The sequence below is a fragment of the Euleptes europaea genome, chromosome 3 (genome assembly GCF_029931775.1).
Source record: "Euleptes europaea isolate rEulEur1 chromosome 3, rEulEur1.hap1, whole genome shotgun sequence".
NCBI lineage: Eukaryota > Metazoa > Chordata > Lepidosauria > Squamata > Sphaerodactylidae > Euleptes > Euleptes europaea.
Window position 1 is genome coordinate 70,035,257 of NC_079314.1, and position 16,726 is coordinate 70,051,982.

Genomic DNA, 16,726 nt, shown 5'->3' on the forward strand with positions numbered 1-16,726 from the left:
ATGTTCTCCTTATAATTTTTAGTATTTGTGTCCAAAAGTCCCTAACCTCTGGGCATTCCCACCACATGTGGGAGAACCATCCCTTAGATTGTCTACAGTGCCACACATGGGGCTTAGTCCTGGGAACATATTCGCTAATTGCGCTGGTGTTTTGTACCATTTTGTAAAACATTTATGTTCCAATTCATTGAATTTAATCACTTTAATTTCCTCTAGACCTTTCATAATTTTACCTGCTGTGTTTTCTGATATCTGACCTTCCTTACACCAAGTTTTTTGTAAATATGATATTGACTTGTCTTTATTTGATAACATTATCCTGTAGATTTTTTCTGCCAATCCTTGTTTTGATTTATCCATTTCTTTATATATTTCTTCCATTGGTTCCTCTGACCATATTTCCCCTTTTTCATTAAACATTTTAACCCTTCTATATAGGCCTGTTGTTTTTAGCCAATGTTGTTTGCCTACCTCTTCTACTATCTCCTGTAAAGGTTTTAGGGTTCCTCCTCTGTACATATCTCCCAATCTATAATATCCTTTTGACCTTAGGGTTTCCCACCATTTACTTTCTCTCATTTCAGTGTGTATAGTCTCTAGTGGGGCCCATCTTGAAGTCCTTCCTAGCCATAAAGGTTGCCATTTATTCCATACCTCTAATGCTGTGCATCTGGGTCCTATAGTTAATTTTAAATCTTTACTTAAGACTTTTGAGAAAATGCCAAATCTTCCTGTGTCACTGTTAATTTTATTTTCAAATCTAACCCATTTCTGGTCACTTTCTTCTCCTATCTCTAATAATGACTTTAATTGAAATGCGGCGTAGTAGCTATTCAGATCCAGGGCTCCCCAACCCAGTTCTGATCTAAGGCTATATACTAACCTTTTTGAATTCTACATTTTTTGCTATCGAATATCCACCCTCTTATCATTCTATTCCAGTGTTCTATTTTTTTGTACTAATTCCTAGTGGTATCGTCTGAAATAAATACGTTAACTTAGGCACCCAGAACATTTTACTGCTTATAATTCTAGAGGAGATTCCTAAAGTTTTATTTCTCCATCTTTTCATATCCTTCTCTATCTTTCTCCATACATTATTATAAGTTTTAAGATTATTCTCATCTCCATTATATAAGTGTTTGAATATTAACATTAACTCTGGATATTCAAGATAACATACAGTTTATAAAACTAAATGTTGTAGAACTCAAGTAGAAGCTGCTGAAGGAATCCCTTTTTAAATCTGCATTTCTTTACATGGAGGGCAGAGAAAATCTTTGTCATGTGGACAATCGTGATTACTAACTGTGTTACTAAGGGAGTTTCTTCTGCATTCTTACAATTTTCTTAGCTTTAATTTATATCTTACAGTTTTACTTGTTTATCATTTCCTTTTCTCTTACATGTGTATGACACAGCATTACTGTTTTAGGGGCACTGCTACTGTAAGTATAAGGTGTCCTTCCCTGAAGGCCACAATTTATCTGGGATAGGATCATGTTTAATTCTTACACCACTGCTTGAAATTCACCAAAGAATCCCTTGTTTAGTGAGTGTCCCTTTTGACTATGTAGGCATTGGACACTAAGCACTGTTCCACCTATTGTAGTCCTTTTCACTGTTTCTGGCTTTATGCTGCCTGCTGAAACAGCTTCTAAGGATTCAGCTCATGCCCATGTCATGAGTGCAGCATGGGCTTCAGACAACTTGATGCAATAGCCACTTGTTGCTACTAAATGCCCTAGGTACAAAAGAAGAAGAAGTCAGCAAATCTCTGTGCTCCAGCACCAACAACATCCCCTGGTTGAAGAAGTTTCTCAATCTTGACATTGCCATTTCAATTTAAATGGTACGAAATCTGCCTGTGACAACTGGACTGTTATCCACTCGTAGTGTCAATGTCTCTTTCCATTCAACATGGCACAGTGATGATACATAGAGAAGCATTCTCAAACAGTGCTCTAAGATTATTTAATTCCATTCCCTTAAGCTTCTCCATTGTTTGGTCTTGTGCATATTTAAAGGTGTTTGGAGTTGTTGTTTTTTATACTGTAACTTGCCCTGAGCCTTGGAAAGAGGGCAGGCAATAAATAGAAATACAGCATGGTATTCTGGAAATGGGAAGCTTTTTCTTCATCCTGTTTTCTGTGACTTTGTCAGTATCTTCTTCTGCCCTAGGTCATGAAAACATACCACATGTATCATACAGAGAGCATCAGTGCAGAAAGTAAACTAAAGGAGGCTGAGAAGCAAGAAGAAAAACAAATTGGAAGGTCAGGGGATCCTGTTTTCCATATTCGGCATGAGGAAAGACATCAGAGGCGGAGTTCTGTAAAGAAAATTGAAAAAATGAGGGAAAAAGTAAGAAGCATTTAATGAAAATCTGTCACAGAATTGAGTTGTATAAGAGAATTTTTGATTTTTCTATTGTGTTTTCATTTTAATGCAGAATGAACCTGGGATTCCTTTTTTAAATTTATAAAAGATATGAAAGTAATATGCAAGTGTATTTTGAATAATACAACAATATTGTACTAATGGCAGAAACCAGTGTATACAGAGTATGTACAATATTGTACATACTCTGTATACATTGGTTTCTGCCATTAGTTTCTGAAATACTCTCATATGTTTACAATTGTTGGTTGAAATAAAGCATTTTGCCATATTGACACTACTTTTTCCCCCCTCAGCGTCAAGCAAAATATTCTGAAAACAAGCTGAAATCCATTAAAGCCAGGAATGAGTATCTGCTAACTCTTGAAGCAACAAATGCTTCTGTATTCAAGTATTATATTCATGACCTTTCAGATTTGATTGATGTAAGTACATAGAGTTTGTGCAGTTCTCATGTTAAGGCACAGTTTTTTGCATTTCTGTTCTGCTTTTCATATCCCACACAGATATAATTGGGACTGTGCAGTTGTACTGTGATTAACTTTGTTGTTGCCCATTTTGAAGTCCAGCTGTACTATACAGAATATTGATGTCATATTTTTTTAAAAAGGAGTACTATAATGTAGAATTCAGTAGCATGTATTTTTTTAGATGTCCCCTCTACAACTCAGTCCGCTTCAATATTATTGACCCTTTGATTAGGGAAATGGGCTCTGGTGATGAGGGTGAATGGACCCAAAGGTTTCTGCTGGGAGGCAGCTCCCCAATTATCACCCAGGTTGCAAAATATTGTTCATTAGCAATGAAGCTCTGTTGCCTAAATGTACATCCTTAATCTGTGGAAATGTAAAATTGGGTGATTCATAATTTTGTTGGCCTTGGTTGTAAACATCTACTCTGTATGGTCAGTTTCTGTTTTACCTGTGTTACCTGGCATACTAGCCACAAATAAAATTTATTTATTTATTTACTAACTGAGCAGTTTCCTGGTGGCTTCTAACTTTGAACATCTCCTGTACTTTACAGACCTTTAAGGGGAGGAAATGTGACTCTTAGTACCTTTCAGGATATAATAAGCCCCCTTAGAGTAACAGCAACAGAATGTACTGGAAGATTTAAAGTGTTCACTCTCTGGTTTCTGAACAATGCGCTTTTAATGTTCATAATTTATTTATTTTAACGTAGAGACTGTTCTATTCATCTAATGTAGAGAGAATGGCATTGTTGACACATGATGGCATATATTACATTCTTTGTCGTATAGACGTATCTTTATCCTATGGATGCAATAATTAGGCTACCTTGTAAAAGTATTCACTGCCTAATGTTCCTTCTACTATTTAGAATAAATTACCCGGAGTTCTCTTAGAATTAACATTCATGAAAAGAAACAGCAGGACTGACCTCCTTTCTTATTGTTGTAGCTTTTTTACCATTCCAGTCAGGATAATTAGTTAGGTGCAAGATATTTCGGAGTATGCACAAAAGGAAATAACAGGCACAACAATGTTAAATTAATGGTAAGGCATATTTTGAGAAGCTGTGTAATTTGAAATGTAAATTGGGTTTCAGTGTAAAGGCCAATGTTTTGTTTTGCAGAACTGCATTGTAATTTCTAGAGTGAAGTGTCTGAAAATTATATGTTCTAGGTTTAAACTTTTATTACTTTAATACTAATACATTTTTAGGATAGATATATATATTTAAAGATAGTTAATATTACTCTTATCACATTTATAATGTGTGATTCATCTGGCAATATCAGAATTTTTCAAGGGATTGATTACAGAATTGAATTGCTTCTACGATGTGTGCTGCTTTCCGTTTCTGCCATCTTCTGCCAAGGTCCTGTTGACATTGTGGTCCAAACTCAGCGGAACATTTACTTCTAGACTTACCAAGTTGCCTTCTGTGGCAGTTCCCACCCCTGCTGCTCTGGCCTCAGTCTTTGCTCAGTGAACCAATGGGAGCAAAACTGGAAGGAGGGACAATGTTGCATGAGGTCATTTCCCCCTGTTTCTGCCCCCACCCCATGCTCCTAGCTGGCAACCCTACTCTCTTCCTTCCAGAAGCTGCAATGTCTGCCAGCTTTCTAGTACCAATAAATATAGGACTCAGAAGCAGAACATGATTAAAAGAGATGATAGTCCTCATGTGATAGACAAGACAGTACGTGAGGGATAAAAAATTGTAAATGCTTCTGTCACTATATATTTTTAAAGCAACCTCACTGCAGGTAGAAAATGTTACACAGCAGAAGTGACTGGCCAACAACATTTCTTTCTACTAGTTTCTTCTTGGTGGAAGAATTTTATACATGAAAGTATTAACTCTCACCTGCAATTTTTAATAATAGTATGACTCCCTTACACTACTACTCAGGTTTCTCCTATGACCCAGAATTTAAACAAAGGTTTGAGTGCATTTGAAAACCCTGGTTACAAGGAAATCCAGTTAGCATCATTGTAGACAGAACAGTACTCTGTTGCTAAAGCAACTAATGGAAGGGAAGGCAAGATCAGTGCAGGGAAGGGAAGGAAAGAGTGGGTAAAACTGCTCCTGGCCTAACCATCTTCAAAACCAGTTTGCACTGGGCCTTTGTTGGAATGATCTTAACTGCAAGTTGGATCCAGTGATGCAAGAGCTGAAAGGAGAACGCATTTAGTGCAGTTCCACTTGCACAAGCAGTAGTGCAACAGCTGCAATGATATGTGTCACTTTTATGTAATTTTTAACAAAATAACGATGTGCATATGGAGCAATGTTAGGGAGCGAAAAGTAACAAGTTACTTTGCAAGTGGGTCCTGAAACCTACAGCAAACTTAGAAGTGGGTCCAAAAAGTAAATAAACTTAGAAATGGGTAGCACTTCAGAAAGTTTGAGAACCACTTGCATTCTGGATAGGTATGTGCCAGCTGTAATGGTTAGAGTCAAGACAACAGGTCTCACTAAAGTTATTCTTATCATATACCCATACTTTGTACCAGGGTAATCTGATTTTTATTACTATCTTTGCCCAAGAACTCAAAATGAGATGTAGATTGAGTATTCTTTTTTTGTTTTTTCACTTTTTAAAAAGGATCACTTTTTAAAAAATAGCATGGGGTAAAGTTGAGCTAGATTTGAGTGTAGTCACACCTTAGAGACCAACAAGATTGGGGGGGGGTATTTTTGAGAGTCAAAGCTTCCTTCATCAGATGTTTTCATCACCTTTGACTCTTAAAAGCATGTACTCCCTAAAATCTTGTTGGTCTGTAAGGTGCTACTGATCTCAAACCCTACCTCTTCTACTTCAAATGAACACAGCTACCCTCCTGAAACTATCTTCATGGAGTAGTTGGGTTAACATGAATATGTACTGCTTTTGTTTTGATTCTAAAGCTCTTTTTTAGCTTATTTCTGCTGCTCCTTGAATATTGCTACTGTTATGAAGATTATTTTTTCTGTTTAGGAGATTTATTAGCATGTTCTCCAGAAATATTGGCTGGGGATTGAGGCCGGGATACAAGTTAAAAGTCCAATATTTGCAAAATCAATTGGATGTTAAGAAATAATAAAGCACTGATTATTGATAATAGCTTTTTTAAAACTTTTTTTTAAAGGTCGAGATATTGAAATTTTTCTGTTTTTTACATATTTTCTTATTTTTTTATTCTCTGTCAGTGTTGTGATCTTGGATATCATGCAAGCTTGAACAGAGCCTTAAGAACATACCTCTCTGCAGAATATAATCTTGAAACCTCTCGACATGAGGGTCTGGACATCATTGAGAATGCTGTTGACAATTTGGAACCACGAAGTGACAAGCAGAGATTCATGGAGATGTATCCTACAGCCTTTTGCCCTCCAATGAGATTTGAGTTCCAGCCCCATATGGGTGATGAGGTCAGTAGCTGGTGACTCTTTATAGACATAAAAAATCCGACGAAATTTTTGTTTGTGGCGTGATGAGCATTTTCCTCTATTGTGAACTGTGATTTCTTTTTTGTTGGTGCCTAGCTTTTATGTGTTTGAACAAAGAGTCTAGTTAGGGTAAAATGAGAGCCAGTGTTATTCATACACACACAAGCAGATCAGCAAACAAGCTCCTACAAAGAATACTACTCAGAGAACATTTTGTGTAGAACTTAATTTGCCAGCTGCTCTAAACAAATCCCATGCCAAACGAACCCTTCATTACTGCATATTGAATTTTGCCACCACACTACTGAACCTTCTGTACTTTGGCCAAACAAGTTTCAGCATATAAACAAGGACAGCAGAAAAGTTGCTATTTCGTGCCCTTTTGTAACAGCACTAGACTCATTCACAAGACCAGGGAGGTACCAATTGGAAACAAATGATAGACAACTTTTCAGAAATTTGAAGGTTGGTATGTACTACAGAATCTTTACTAATGGTACATATAGTATGCAACCATGGTTAAACCTGCTTTGTTCAAGCATTGCCTAAGAAAAAGGGAGTCTAGCTTCCAGCAGCACAGTCAATGTTCTGTAATAGATGCATGTATATGTGGCTATTATTAATAATCTTTGTTGGATAGTGCCTGTTCAACTATTCATTTTAGCTGAATTCTTCATTGCCGTGGGTTAGTCAAGCTTCAGTAAATCTGCTGTCATGTCCTAGCAATTACTGTACAGGTCAATTTTATTTGATGAATTGTAGTTAGCAATTAACCACTCTTATTTTATTGTTCCTTTAGGTTAGTCAGGTCAGTGTCCAGCAGCCAGTCCAAGGGGAACTCATGCTTAGGTATCAGCAGTTACAGTCACGACTGGCCACGCTGAAAATTGAAAATGAGGAGGTAAGACTTGCCTCTGCTTGTGATGGGAGATAAACAGTGTCATGGCTATTTCGTGATATCAAATACTGTCTCAGTCTCTCACATGGAGTTAAAATGGACTGAATTGGTCCATTGGGTACAGTTTTTGTAGAATTTTTGGAAGAGGGGATATCTTTACACACATGCAGGTCCATGCTGTGGGATTTGGGGGGTATTAGTCTTTCATAATAAAAAACAACAACTTTCTACCTTCATTGCAATAGCATTGGGCCTAAAATTGGTTTCTGGGGGTTGGCAAATAGGAATTTTGTATCAGTGTAACTATTTTATGCTGAGGTCAGTTATATAATTAAGTTGGTTTATTTATTTTTTTATTGTCTTGTCTTATTTCTATGTCTAGAAACAAGGGGGCATTTATGAAAATTTTGTATTTTTGCAGTGTGATTTGTGATATTGATATGCCACTGTTCTATTAAGAGTTGTGTATCAAAGACTACAGATCCATTAGCAGTGCTATTCTAACCAGTGATTTACACCCCTCTAAGCCCATTGACTTCAGTGGATTTAGAAAGGTGTAACTGTGTTTAGGATGGCACTTCTAACAGCTCCCCTTTATAGCCATTCGAAGTACATTTATCTGCCTTTCCTTTCAATAAAGTGATACGCACTTGTTAACCCCAGGTTAAGAAGACAACTGAAGCTACTTTACAGACTATACAGGACATGGTCACCATTGAGGACTATGATGTTTCTGAATGCTTTCAGCATAGTCGCTCAACTGAGTCTGTGAAGTCAACAGTTTCCGAGACTTATTTGAGCAAGCCTAGCATTGCAAAGAGAAGAGCTAACCAGCAGGAGACTGAGCAGTTCTATTTCATGGTATGTTGGATGCTTACCGGGCCATATGATGGCATCCAAATACCCAAAGTTAGTTTTTCAAACTTTTTATAATTTAAGGGAGCAAATATTCAGATATCAAATGCACTGAACTCTTTCTCTACAGAAGTTCAGAGAGTACCTGGAGGGAAGCAATCTCATCACGAAGCTTCAAGCAAAACATGATTTACTGCAACGAACGCTTGGAGAAGGTAAGTGGTTCAGAGTAAAAATGTTTACAGTGCAAAGATACATAGATTTAGAGACTAAAATAATGTAGACAATTAATATTCTTGATATTCCTGTGTGATTTTTGGAGTTCTTTTTCTTCCAACCAACATAATTGAGTTTTATTTGCAGAGTAGACACTGTGGTCTTGATGCAATGTAATGAAGCACATATTAAAGGTTTATACAAATGAATGGATTCTTACACTTGTGACATGGATTTACAGGCTCTAGCTAAATGAAACTCACTCAGTGGCTCAGGAGCCACATGTGACTCTTTGACATGGCCATTATGAGCAGCATTCTCCAATGTGACACCTGCCCTGTGTTTCAGGAAAGTGGGCAAGGCCCTTGCCCAATGGGGACTGTGGTTGGCATTTGGTTCCCACTCTGAAGCAGGTGCTGCTGGAGGAACAGAAGACCTTAGAGCAGAAAAATTAGACAAGGAAAAGAGAATAAAACTGCTGCTGTCAGACTGCTTTTGTACAAATCTATGGTGAGACCACACTTGGAATACTGTGTACAGTTCTGGTCACCACACCTAAAAAAGGATATTGCAGAGCTTGAGAAAGTGCAGAAAAGATCAACCGAAATGATCAGGGGGGTAGAGCAACTGCCCTATGAGGAGCAGTTAAAATGCTTAGGGCTGTTTAGCTTGGAAAGGAGGCAGTTAAGGAGATTCTTGATAGAGGTCTATAAAATTCTGCATGGTATGGAGAGGTATGGACAGGGAGAAGCTTTTCTCCCTCTCTCATAATACTAGAATGCGGTGTCATCTGCTGAAGCTGGAGGGTGAGAGATTCAAAACAGATAAAAGGAAATATTTCTTCACACAACGCATAGTTAAATTGTGGAACTCCCTGCCCCAGGATTTGGTGATGGCTGCCAATTTGGAAGGCTTTAAGAGGGGAGCGGACATGTTCATGGAGTTTAGGGCTATCCATGGCTACTAGTCAAAATGGCTACTAGTCATGATGCATACCTATTCTCTCCAGTATCAAAGGAGCATGACTATTATATTAGGTGCTCTGAAACATAGGCAGGATAATGCTGCTGCAGTTGGCTTCCTAGAGGCACCTGGTTGGCCACTGTATGAAGAGACTGCTGGACTTCATGGGCCTTGGTCTGATCCAGCATAGCTTTTCTTTTTCATGTTCTTAACCTGTGAGCCTCCCTGCGGTGCAGTCCTCATGATGGAGATGGAAGTAAATGTGGCACTTTTGGTTGACCCGCAGAATGAGTACCCCGGCTGTAAAGGGTATCTTTTGTGATTTGTCTGGTTTGCAAAGATATAGTATCTATCTGAATATTTTAAAATGCATTTAAGGTGCAAACCTTTCCATTGCATCTGCTTTGATACAGTCTATAGTGGATCTTCCTTTAATCAGTGTCAGTTTTCATTGCAATTCTATTGTCTGTATATATAGGAACATAGATGCGGAACCCTTAATTTTTACTTTTTATCCTTTAGAATTTTAGGTTTGGGCTTTGTATGTCAATAGGAAATAGGTTTCTTCAGACAGAATAGGAATTGGAGGACTTCTTAACAGAATTCTGGATACAGGTTAAATTCAGATGCAATGAGCTATGGTTTTGTGGGCTTGTGCACTACCTTGTCTCCTGTGTACCTTTCCTGTCGGTTTCCTTGATGGTGCCAAGATGTCCATGTAAGCAAACTGTGGAAGGACCATACAAACCATAATTGGCATAGTTGCTTTTTCCATAGTTAAAAAGGAAAGTATGCCCAAGAGAGGAAGAAGGAGAAAGAAGAAGTGCATGAACCCATGGCTGATTTTTTTTAGGTCCTCCAAACCATAGTTTTGAAGGATTGTCTGAACCAAGTAACTGTAATAATTTACTGGATTATCACAACATTTCTTTTGAAATAACAAGTACTTGTAATTATTGAAATTACAAACAAAACCAAAACTGAATAGGCAGGACGAAGTAGAAAAGAATATAGAGAGAAGTTGCTTTTGTAGAATTAGCCGTCCCACTGTGCCAGGACACAAATGACCCATTTTGTGTTTGGAACATTCCTAGTGATCATGATATCTTTCTTTCTTAATAGCATTTACCTTACATCTTCTGCTGTAGTATTTATTAGCTACTTCCCTGTAGGCTGAAATAGAGCCTCATAATGAACAGAATACATTAGCAAACCTGCTATGCAGCAGCATGATGTTACCAGTTAGTTCATTTTATTACTGAGGAAATGTGTCTTGCATTTCAAAGTGCAATCCTTGTAGGGTAATTCTTGTAACAGCAGGATTTCCTGTGTTATTATGAATTACGGACTGTCTTTCATACTTTTCAGTGGGATTAATAATAATTCTGTTGCAGCCTTGCAGAAATGAGTTTAAAATATCTTCAACCCACAGAATTTAATATCCACTCATTTATATCTCTTGTCCTTTGCACGAATACATCTCCTGTTTGCTCCTTTGTGGAGCTTATCTGGAATATAAATTCCATATGTATATGGTGATCAAGGGCAATTTACAATTTGTGGTATAGTCAGGATTTGTTTGTTTGTTTGTTTCTGCCCAGATGGCACCATGCTTACGGCAAAATTATGGCAATTTACTCAGTGTGCAAGCATAAATATTGTGAAACAAAATCTGGATTCAACTCTGAAAGTACCGATGGCAGTTTTCCACACGAATGCAAATTATTCAAGTGCAAGTTGAGCCAAGTGGTATGATTTCTGTGACTGTCCCCAGGGCCAAATTTAGCCATGCTCTAGCACCAGGCTTGCACAACACCAATACCAGGAGTGGGTTTCATGGGTTACCTATTCTGTTAACCACTACTCACATGGAGCAGTATTTGCATTAGGCCCTAGCTGTCTTGTCAGAATTCAGGTTAGATTTGAGGTTTTTCAATCATTGTCTCATAAAATGTTTTTTGTGGGAGTAGAAATCTTAAATCAGTGCTAGCGTTTGAAGCTTCCTTGAAATGTGCTGTCGCTGTTCAGTGCAGTTGTGGAAATGAGGTTATTTGGGATAATATTTAAAATAAACTACTTACTTTTGATGAAATAAACTAGCACACAATGAATTACAATTCAGTTTTATGCCTGTGTCATTACACTTTCCTGCCTAGGCAGCTGTAGAGTCTCCACCAACTTCAGTGGGGCTGGTGCAGAGTTGCTAAGCAACCCCATTGAAAGGAATGGAGGATCCATAACACCAGCACTGGACTAGTTGTATGCTGGGTGTATTACGTAAATCAAGTTATACTTTCTTATGTGGCATCCATTTAAATATTTATTTTTACAACTGCAACCACACCGAGGAAACAATGCATTTTTAAAACTCTGTGGGCTACTGGCAATATGCCACCTGGTCTTGACAACCCACTTCTTATTTTAACTTTGAACAGCTCATTAAAATAACTACTGTCCAGTCTCAACTGTAGGATTCTTGAGAAAGGTGATTGAAAGGGTGGTGGCCGGCCAACTTCAGAGATTCCTTAATGAAGCGGATTGCTTAGATCCCTTCCAATCTGGTTTCAGGCCTGGTTATAGAACTGAAACAGCCTTGGTTGCCTTGATGGATGTGCCAGGAAATGGAGTGTATGGCCTTGTTAATTGTCCTGTACCTCTTCGCAGCTTTTGAAACCATCAATCATGGTATCCTTCTGGATCACTTTTCAGGACTGGGACTGGGAGACACTGTTATGTGGTGATTCCGGTCCTTCCTTGAGGGAAGGTTTCAGGATGTGGTACTGGGGGACTGCTGCTCTGCCCCTTGGCCTTTGGCTTATGGAATTCCCAAGGTTCCATCTTGTCCCCCATGTTTTCAAGATCTGCGTAAAGCTGCTGGGAGAGGTCATCTGGGAATTTGGGCTGAGCTGCCACCAATGTGCAGATGATACTCAGCTCTGTCTTGCATTACCAGCAAATTCCAGGGAGGCTGTGGAAACTGAACAGGTGCCTGGAAACACTTTTGAATGGATGGGGGCTAACAAACTGAAACTTAATCCTGGCAAAATGGAAGTGCCACTGGTAGGGGGAAGGTCTGGCCCAGGTAATGGATTATCCCCTGTTCTGTTTTTCACACATGCAAACCAATAGCAGGAGGGCTAATTAGCAAGGGCTGTGGCATCATTGTGAATTGAGCTTTAGTGTGCAAGCATAAGTAATGTGATGTAAATACCGACATTGACATTGGAAAGGGTTGAGGATTGAAGGTGAGCTGGACGGCTTATGTAAAGGTGCATTTACATTTAGTTCTATTAGTTCTCAAATACTTTCCCCCTTATTAATCTCTTCTAGGTCATAGAGCAGAATACATGACCACAAGGTAAGACATCAAAAACTTTAGTATATAGGAATCTACAAATATAATAATGTTCTCAAACTGGAAAATGCGCATCTGAATTGTAGGATGAATACAATGGGTTGGATACTGACTACTGCAAGAAGAGATTTTTGCTGCCTTCCCATTCTTTCTGATGCTCAAGAAACTGTGGAAAGTGGATTGGGGGCTGCAGCTCATAGGGGAAATTGATAGAATCTCACAGACACACTTGCATGAACTTGTGTACCAGTGGAGCAGAACAGAAATTTGAACAAGAGCCAACCAGACCCTGTGCCTGGAGCCCCTGTCCTTCCCAGCCTGACTGCAAATGAGCAGAATCTTGCTCTCTTTCATTTACTAATTTATAGTGCTGTTAGGTATACTTGTGAATGTTTAAAATACTGTTCATTATGTTAAAATCAGCAGTTGAACCAGAAATGAACAGCTTTATTTCAAGTTCAAATTTATTTTTAGACATGACTTTTAAAAAACAAAGGCCCTTTATGCAAAGGTTGTTCCCGTCATGGTCACCCCGTCGCGGTCACTTTGGAGCTTCATTTTAATTATGCATGTAGTTTCCAACCTTCAGAAGTCCCGTTTCCCCCACATTTTCAGGATGCTGTTTTACTCCAAGTTTAAAGTCTGCCTCGAACCCAAATTGAAAGACAGTCCTGTACATACTTGTCATTTGGGTTTTTCTCCCCATGCCCATTCTCACTTTTCCCTCCCAAATGTCTGCCCCCCTCATCCAACCTGACCCCTCGATTTGCCACCCTCCCCTTATACGTGTCCTCTTGTAGGCATGAAAGCCTTTTCGTTTGTTTGTTTGCAAATTCAAGTCTACCGATGGAATGATGAATCTCACAAATGACTGTGCAAGTGTTTTAATATTATGATCCCTGCATTGAGTTGCACAAAAACAAATTGGTCGGAGGGAAGGGGTTGTCCGGACCCTTTTCTGCTTTGGCTGTAAAATGGCTACTCGGTTCAGATCAAATGAAAGAATCCTGCTGCGGGGCTGGCGGGGATTGGGGACATATTTTAAAAAAAATACACCACAGCCAATTACAAAGCAGCGTTTTCACGGGGGCTCACACGTGGTTCAGACGTTTCGCATTTTCGCTGGGGGTGCATAATTGATCACAAAGTACTCCTAGAGTACTCCAAAGTACTCTTTGGGGCAAAAAGTCCCTGTGCATAGTGTTTTGAGAATTCGACTGCAAATACTGTGCAGATAGAGAGCAACAGATCCAGTGGAAACTGATCACGCATAAAAGGCCAGAGTTTAGGTATTTAAAGACATACATTTATACTATGAAAAGATTTACTGCTGTGTTTGCAGGATATTATATAATATATATATAATATAATATATACTGTTTTTATGATTTTATGCACTGTATGTACCAAACCTATTTCAGAATATTGATTCATAAAAATAATTATATTATCTTCCTAAGATACATTGTGCATAATAATCATAACATATTTTGGAAAGAAATATTTTGTGGAATTGACTCCTTGTTTTAATTATGAATGCTAACGTTTAAATTTTGTGTGAAGTTCATGCTATTCCCTTAAATGTTCCACTGTTTATTTAGTACCAATATTCCCTTCTGTGAGACCTCTGGAGCCCCAGAAATACAGGAAGGCCACAGCATGGTCAGAGTATAAAGCTAACAGTGCAATCCCCAGCAGAGTTACACCTTTCTAAGTCAGTGGGCTTGGAAGGGTGTAATGCTGCTTAGGATGACACTATATTTTGTTTAATGGTGATTTTGAATGTTTCATGCCAGCAGGACTTGTATGGCATTTCTTGTTACAAAAGCTGAGGCAGATTATTATTGTGGAGGCAGATCACTATATTCAAGTCCATCTTGAGAATCTTCCTTCTTAGCTGATCAGTGTAATGTTTCCTGACTGCAGGAGAAAAATATAGTGTGTATACATTTATTAAAGGATTCACTGAATGCCACGGACAAGCTCAGAGTGACTAGTAGCAGCTAACACTTGGTTAATTTTTTTTAATTACAGTAATACGACAATAGCAAAGCATAGTAAACACATCCACCTTCTTGAACATACACAAATGAGTTTTTGGTTAAAGACCCACTTCAAACAGCTCCTTCGTCAGCTAAAGTTGACCCAGTTGTACACGCTTTCAGACCACCATAAAGATGCACAGGTGGTGTCTTAAGAACAAAATAAATTATTATTTTTCACATTTTTACTTTATTATGAATCAGTGCACTCAATGCACTTTGCATTAATTATTGCTTTGCTGAAGGTTCTCTAATATTTTGTGACTGTTGTTATTTACTATCTGCATCTTATTTTTCTCTATTTTACAAAAACTCTTGTAGCCGAGGACGAAGGAACTCCCACACAAGACATCAGGTATGATCCTAGTGAAATGAAAGTACTACACTGGTTTTGTATAGGCTTTTTGCTTTCTTTCTATAATTAAGATCTGTTTTCATTCACAAAGTGAGTACAGCATGTCACAGCTGCTGCTCACCCGTCACTCTAAACTTCCATTTACAAGGACTCCCAGGGTGCAGAGTTTCACCCAATTATGTTACTTTGTTCTTACAAGATCAGGGGATTTGACTAATGTCATGCGCTGAAGTTGAAAATTTCTGCTCTCCATGCACTTAAGTTCAAATCCGAGCATAGGAACAAAGATTAGGGGACAGCGGCTATGAGAAGGAAGAATAATTGCTTTCCTCCCACTGCATCAACCCAACATAGGGATTCCTCTGTGGGATTTCATGTGGAAGACATGGTGGGAGCAAATGGAGAACTTTTATCAGGGCCAAGCGATGCACAACTGGTGGTTTGGTGCTTCTGACAGCTTTTAAAAAATTGCTTTAATGGCAAGCAGCTACAGGAGGCTGAAATCCAGAAGGCAGAGCTGGCAGGAGGAGGTTTTGCTTAACTTTTTCTCTTCCTGCTGCTTACCTGCCTCAAAGTGACTCTCCTCAGATGTTTTCCCTGTGCCGGGTTAGATAGGGGATCATCTGTGAGAAAATTATCCTTGTGGGTAAGGTTATTTCATTGAAAAGGGCCACTGAAACACCAAGAACTGATTTTTTGTTTGTAATTTTTTTCTTGTAAATGGATCAGCAATCCTAAATGTGACTTTTGTGACAGGTGTTGAAAATGTTGACAGAAAGAATCAAATCATCTGATTATGTTGTACAAATGCATTAGAGATGCTTTTAATTGTTGGATTTCTTGCTTCCATCAGTAGCACCCCTTTAGCCGTTTTACATCCTTCCCTGTCAGCAGTGAATGCCGTTCATGTATTTTAAATACATATAATGTTTAATTGTGAAAGTTGTGTGTTTATTTGCTTTGGGAAATTGTAATACCCCTATATATCTTCCTTGAGTTGACTGATGGAACAAGGGAAGAGACACGGGTGTGGCCCTTTAGGCTGCTGTTAGGGGCTAGATATGCCCACAGAAAAAGCAGCTTTACTGATTGATTATCAGCTTGTGTCAGGACTTGATTGACTTCAGATTGTTATGAGTTTAAAGCTGCAGGGATGCTGATCTCTGATTTAAAAAAAACAGTTCACATTGTAGAGGTAATCTTGAACTCTCTTCTTAATAGTAGAAAATTCTTGGTGATTTTTTTTCTTCCCCCCTCACTAGGACTCTGGAAAACTAATTCCTCTCATAGTAGAAAGCTGTATTCGATTTATCAACTTATATGGTGAGTTGAGTTCCAAAATGCCATTTAACACAATCCTAGTTAATTTTATTAAGATTGTGTATAATTTATAATTATTCTTATATCAATTATTTTTCTCCATTTAAAAATAGTCTTAGCATCTAATTTATATCTAGCCTTATTCTTCTTGGGTTTTTTAGGTCTTCAGCATCAGGGCATTTTCAGAGTATCTGGCTCCCAGGTGGAAGTCAATGACATTAAAAATTCATTTGAGAGAGGTAATTATATTTTCTTTCAAACATATATAATTATGTCTTCTTCCATATCAGTATGGTGAGATCCCAACGTTCTAACATTTTTAATAGATAGAAGCACTTTATATTCTTGGGAACTTAATAATTACTGCATACAGCAGTGTCCTGATAAGAGGACATCTCTTGGGGAGGCCAGTTGGACAG

At 38.3% G+C, this 16,726-nt stretch overlaps 1 protein-coding gene across 1 annotated transcript in view; it reads left to right on the forward strand.

Moving 5' to 3' along the window:
- SRGAP1 (SLIT-ROBO Rho GTPase activating protein 1) overlaps window positions 1-16,726 on the forward strand; it is a 123,841-nt gene that overhangs the window by 89,918 nt on the left and 17,197 nt on the right. The window contains exons 5-14 of the mRNA XM_056847298.1: window positions 2,182-2,364; window positions 2,697-2,825; window positions 6,064-6,285; window positions 7,103-7,204; window positions 7,865-8,062; window positions 8,187-8,271; window positions 12,566-12,593; window positions 14,954-14,987; window positions 16,250-16,310; window positions 16,469-16,546. Coding sequence (XP_056703276.1) covers window positions 2,182-2,364; window positions 2,697-2,825; window positions 6,064-6,285; window positions 7,103-7,204; window positions 7,865-8,062; window positions 8,187-8,271; window positions 12,566-12,593; window positions 14,954-14,987; window positions 16,250-16,310; window positions 16,469-16,546 — 1,120 coding nt within the window. The remainder of the gene's footprint in view (window positions 1-2,181; window positions 2,365-2,696; window positions 2,826-6,063; window positions 6,286-7,102; window positions 7,205-7,864; window positions 8,063-8,186; window positions 8,272-12,565; window positions 12,594-14,953; window positions 14,988-16,249; window positions 16,311-16,468; window positions 16,547-16,726) is intronic.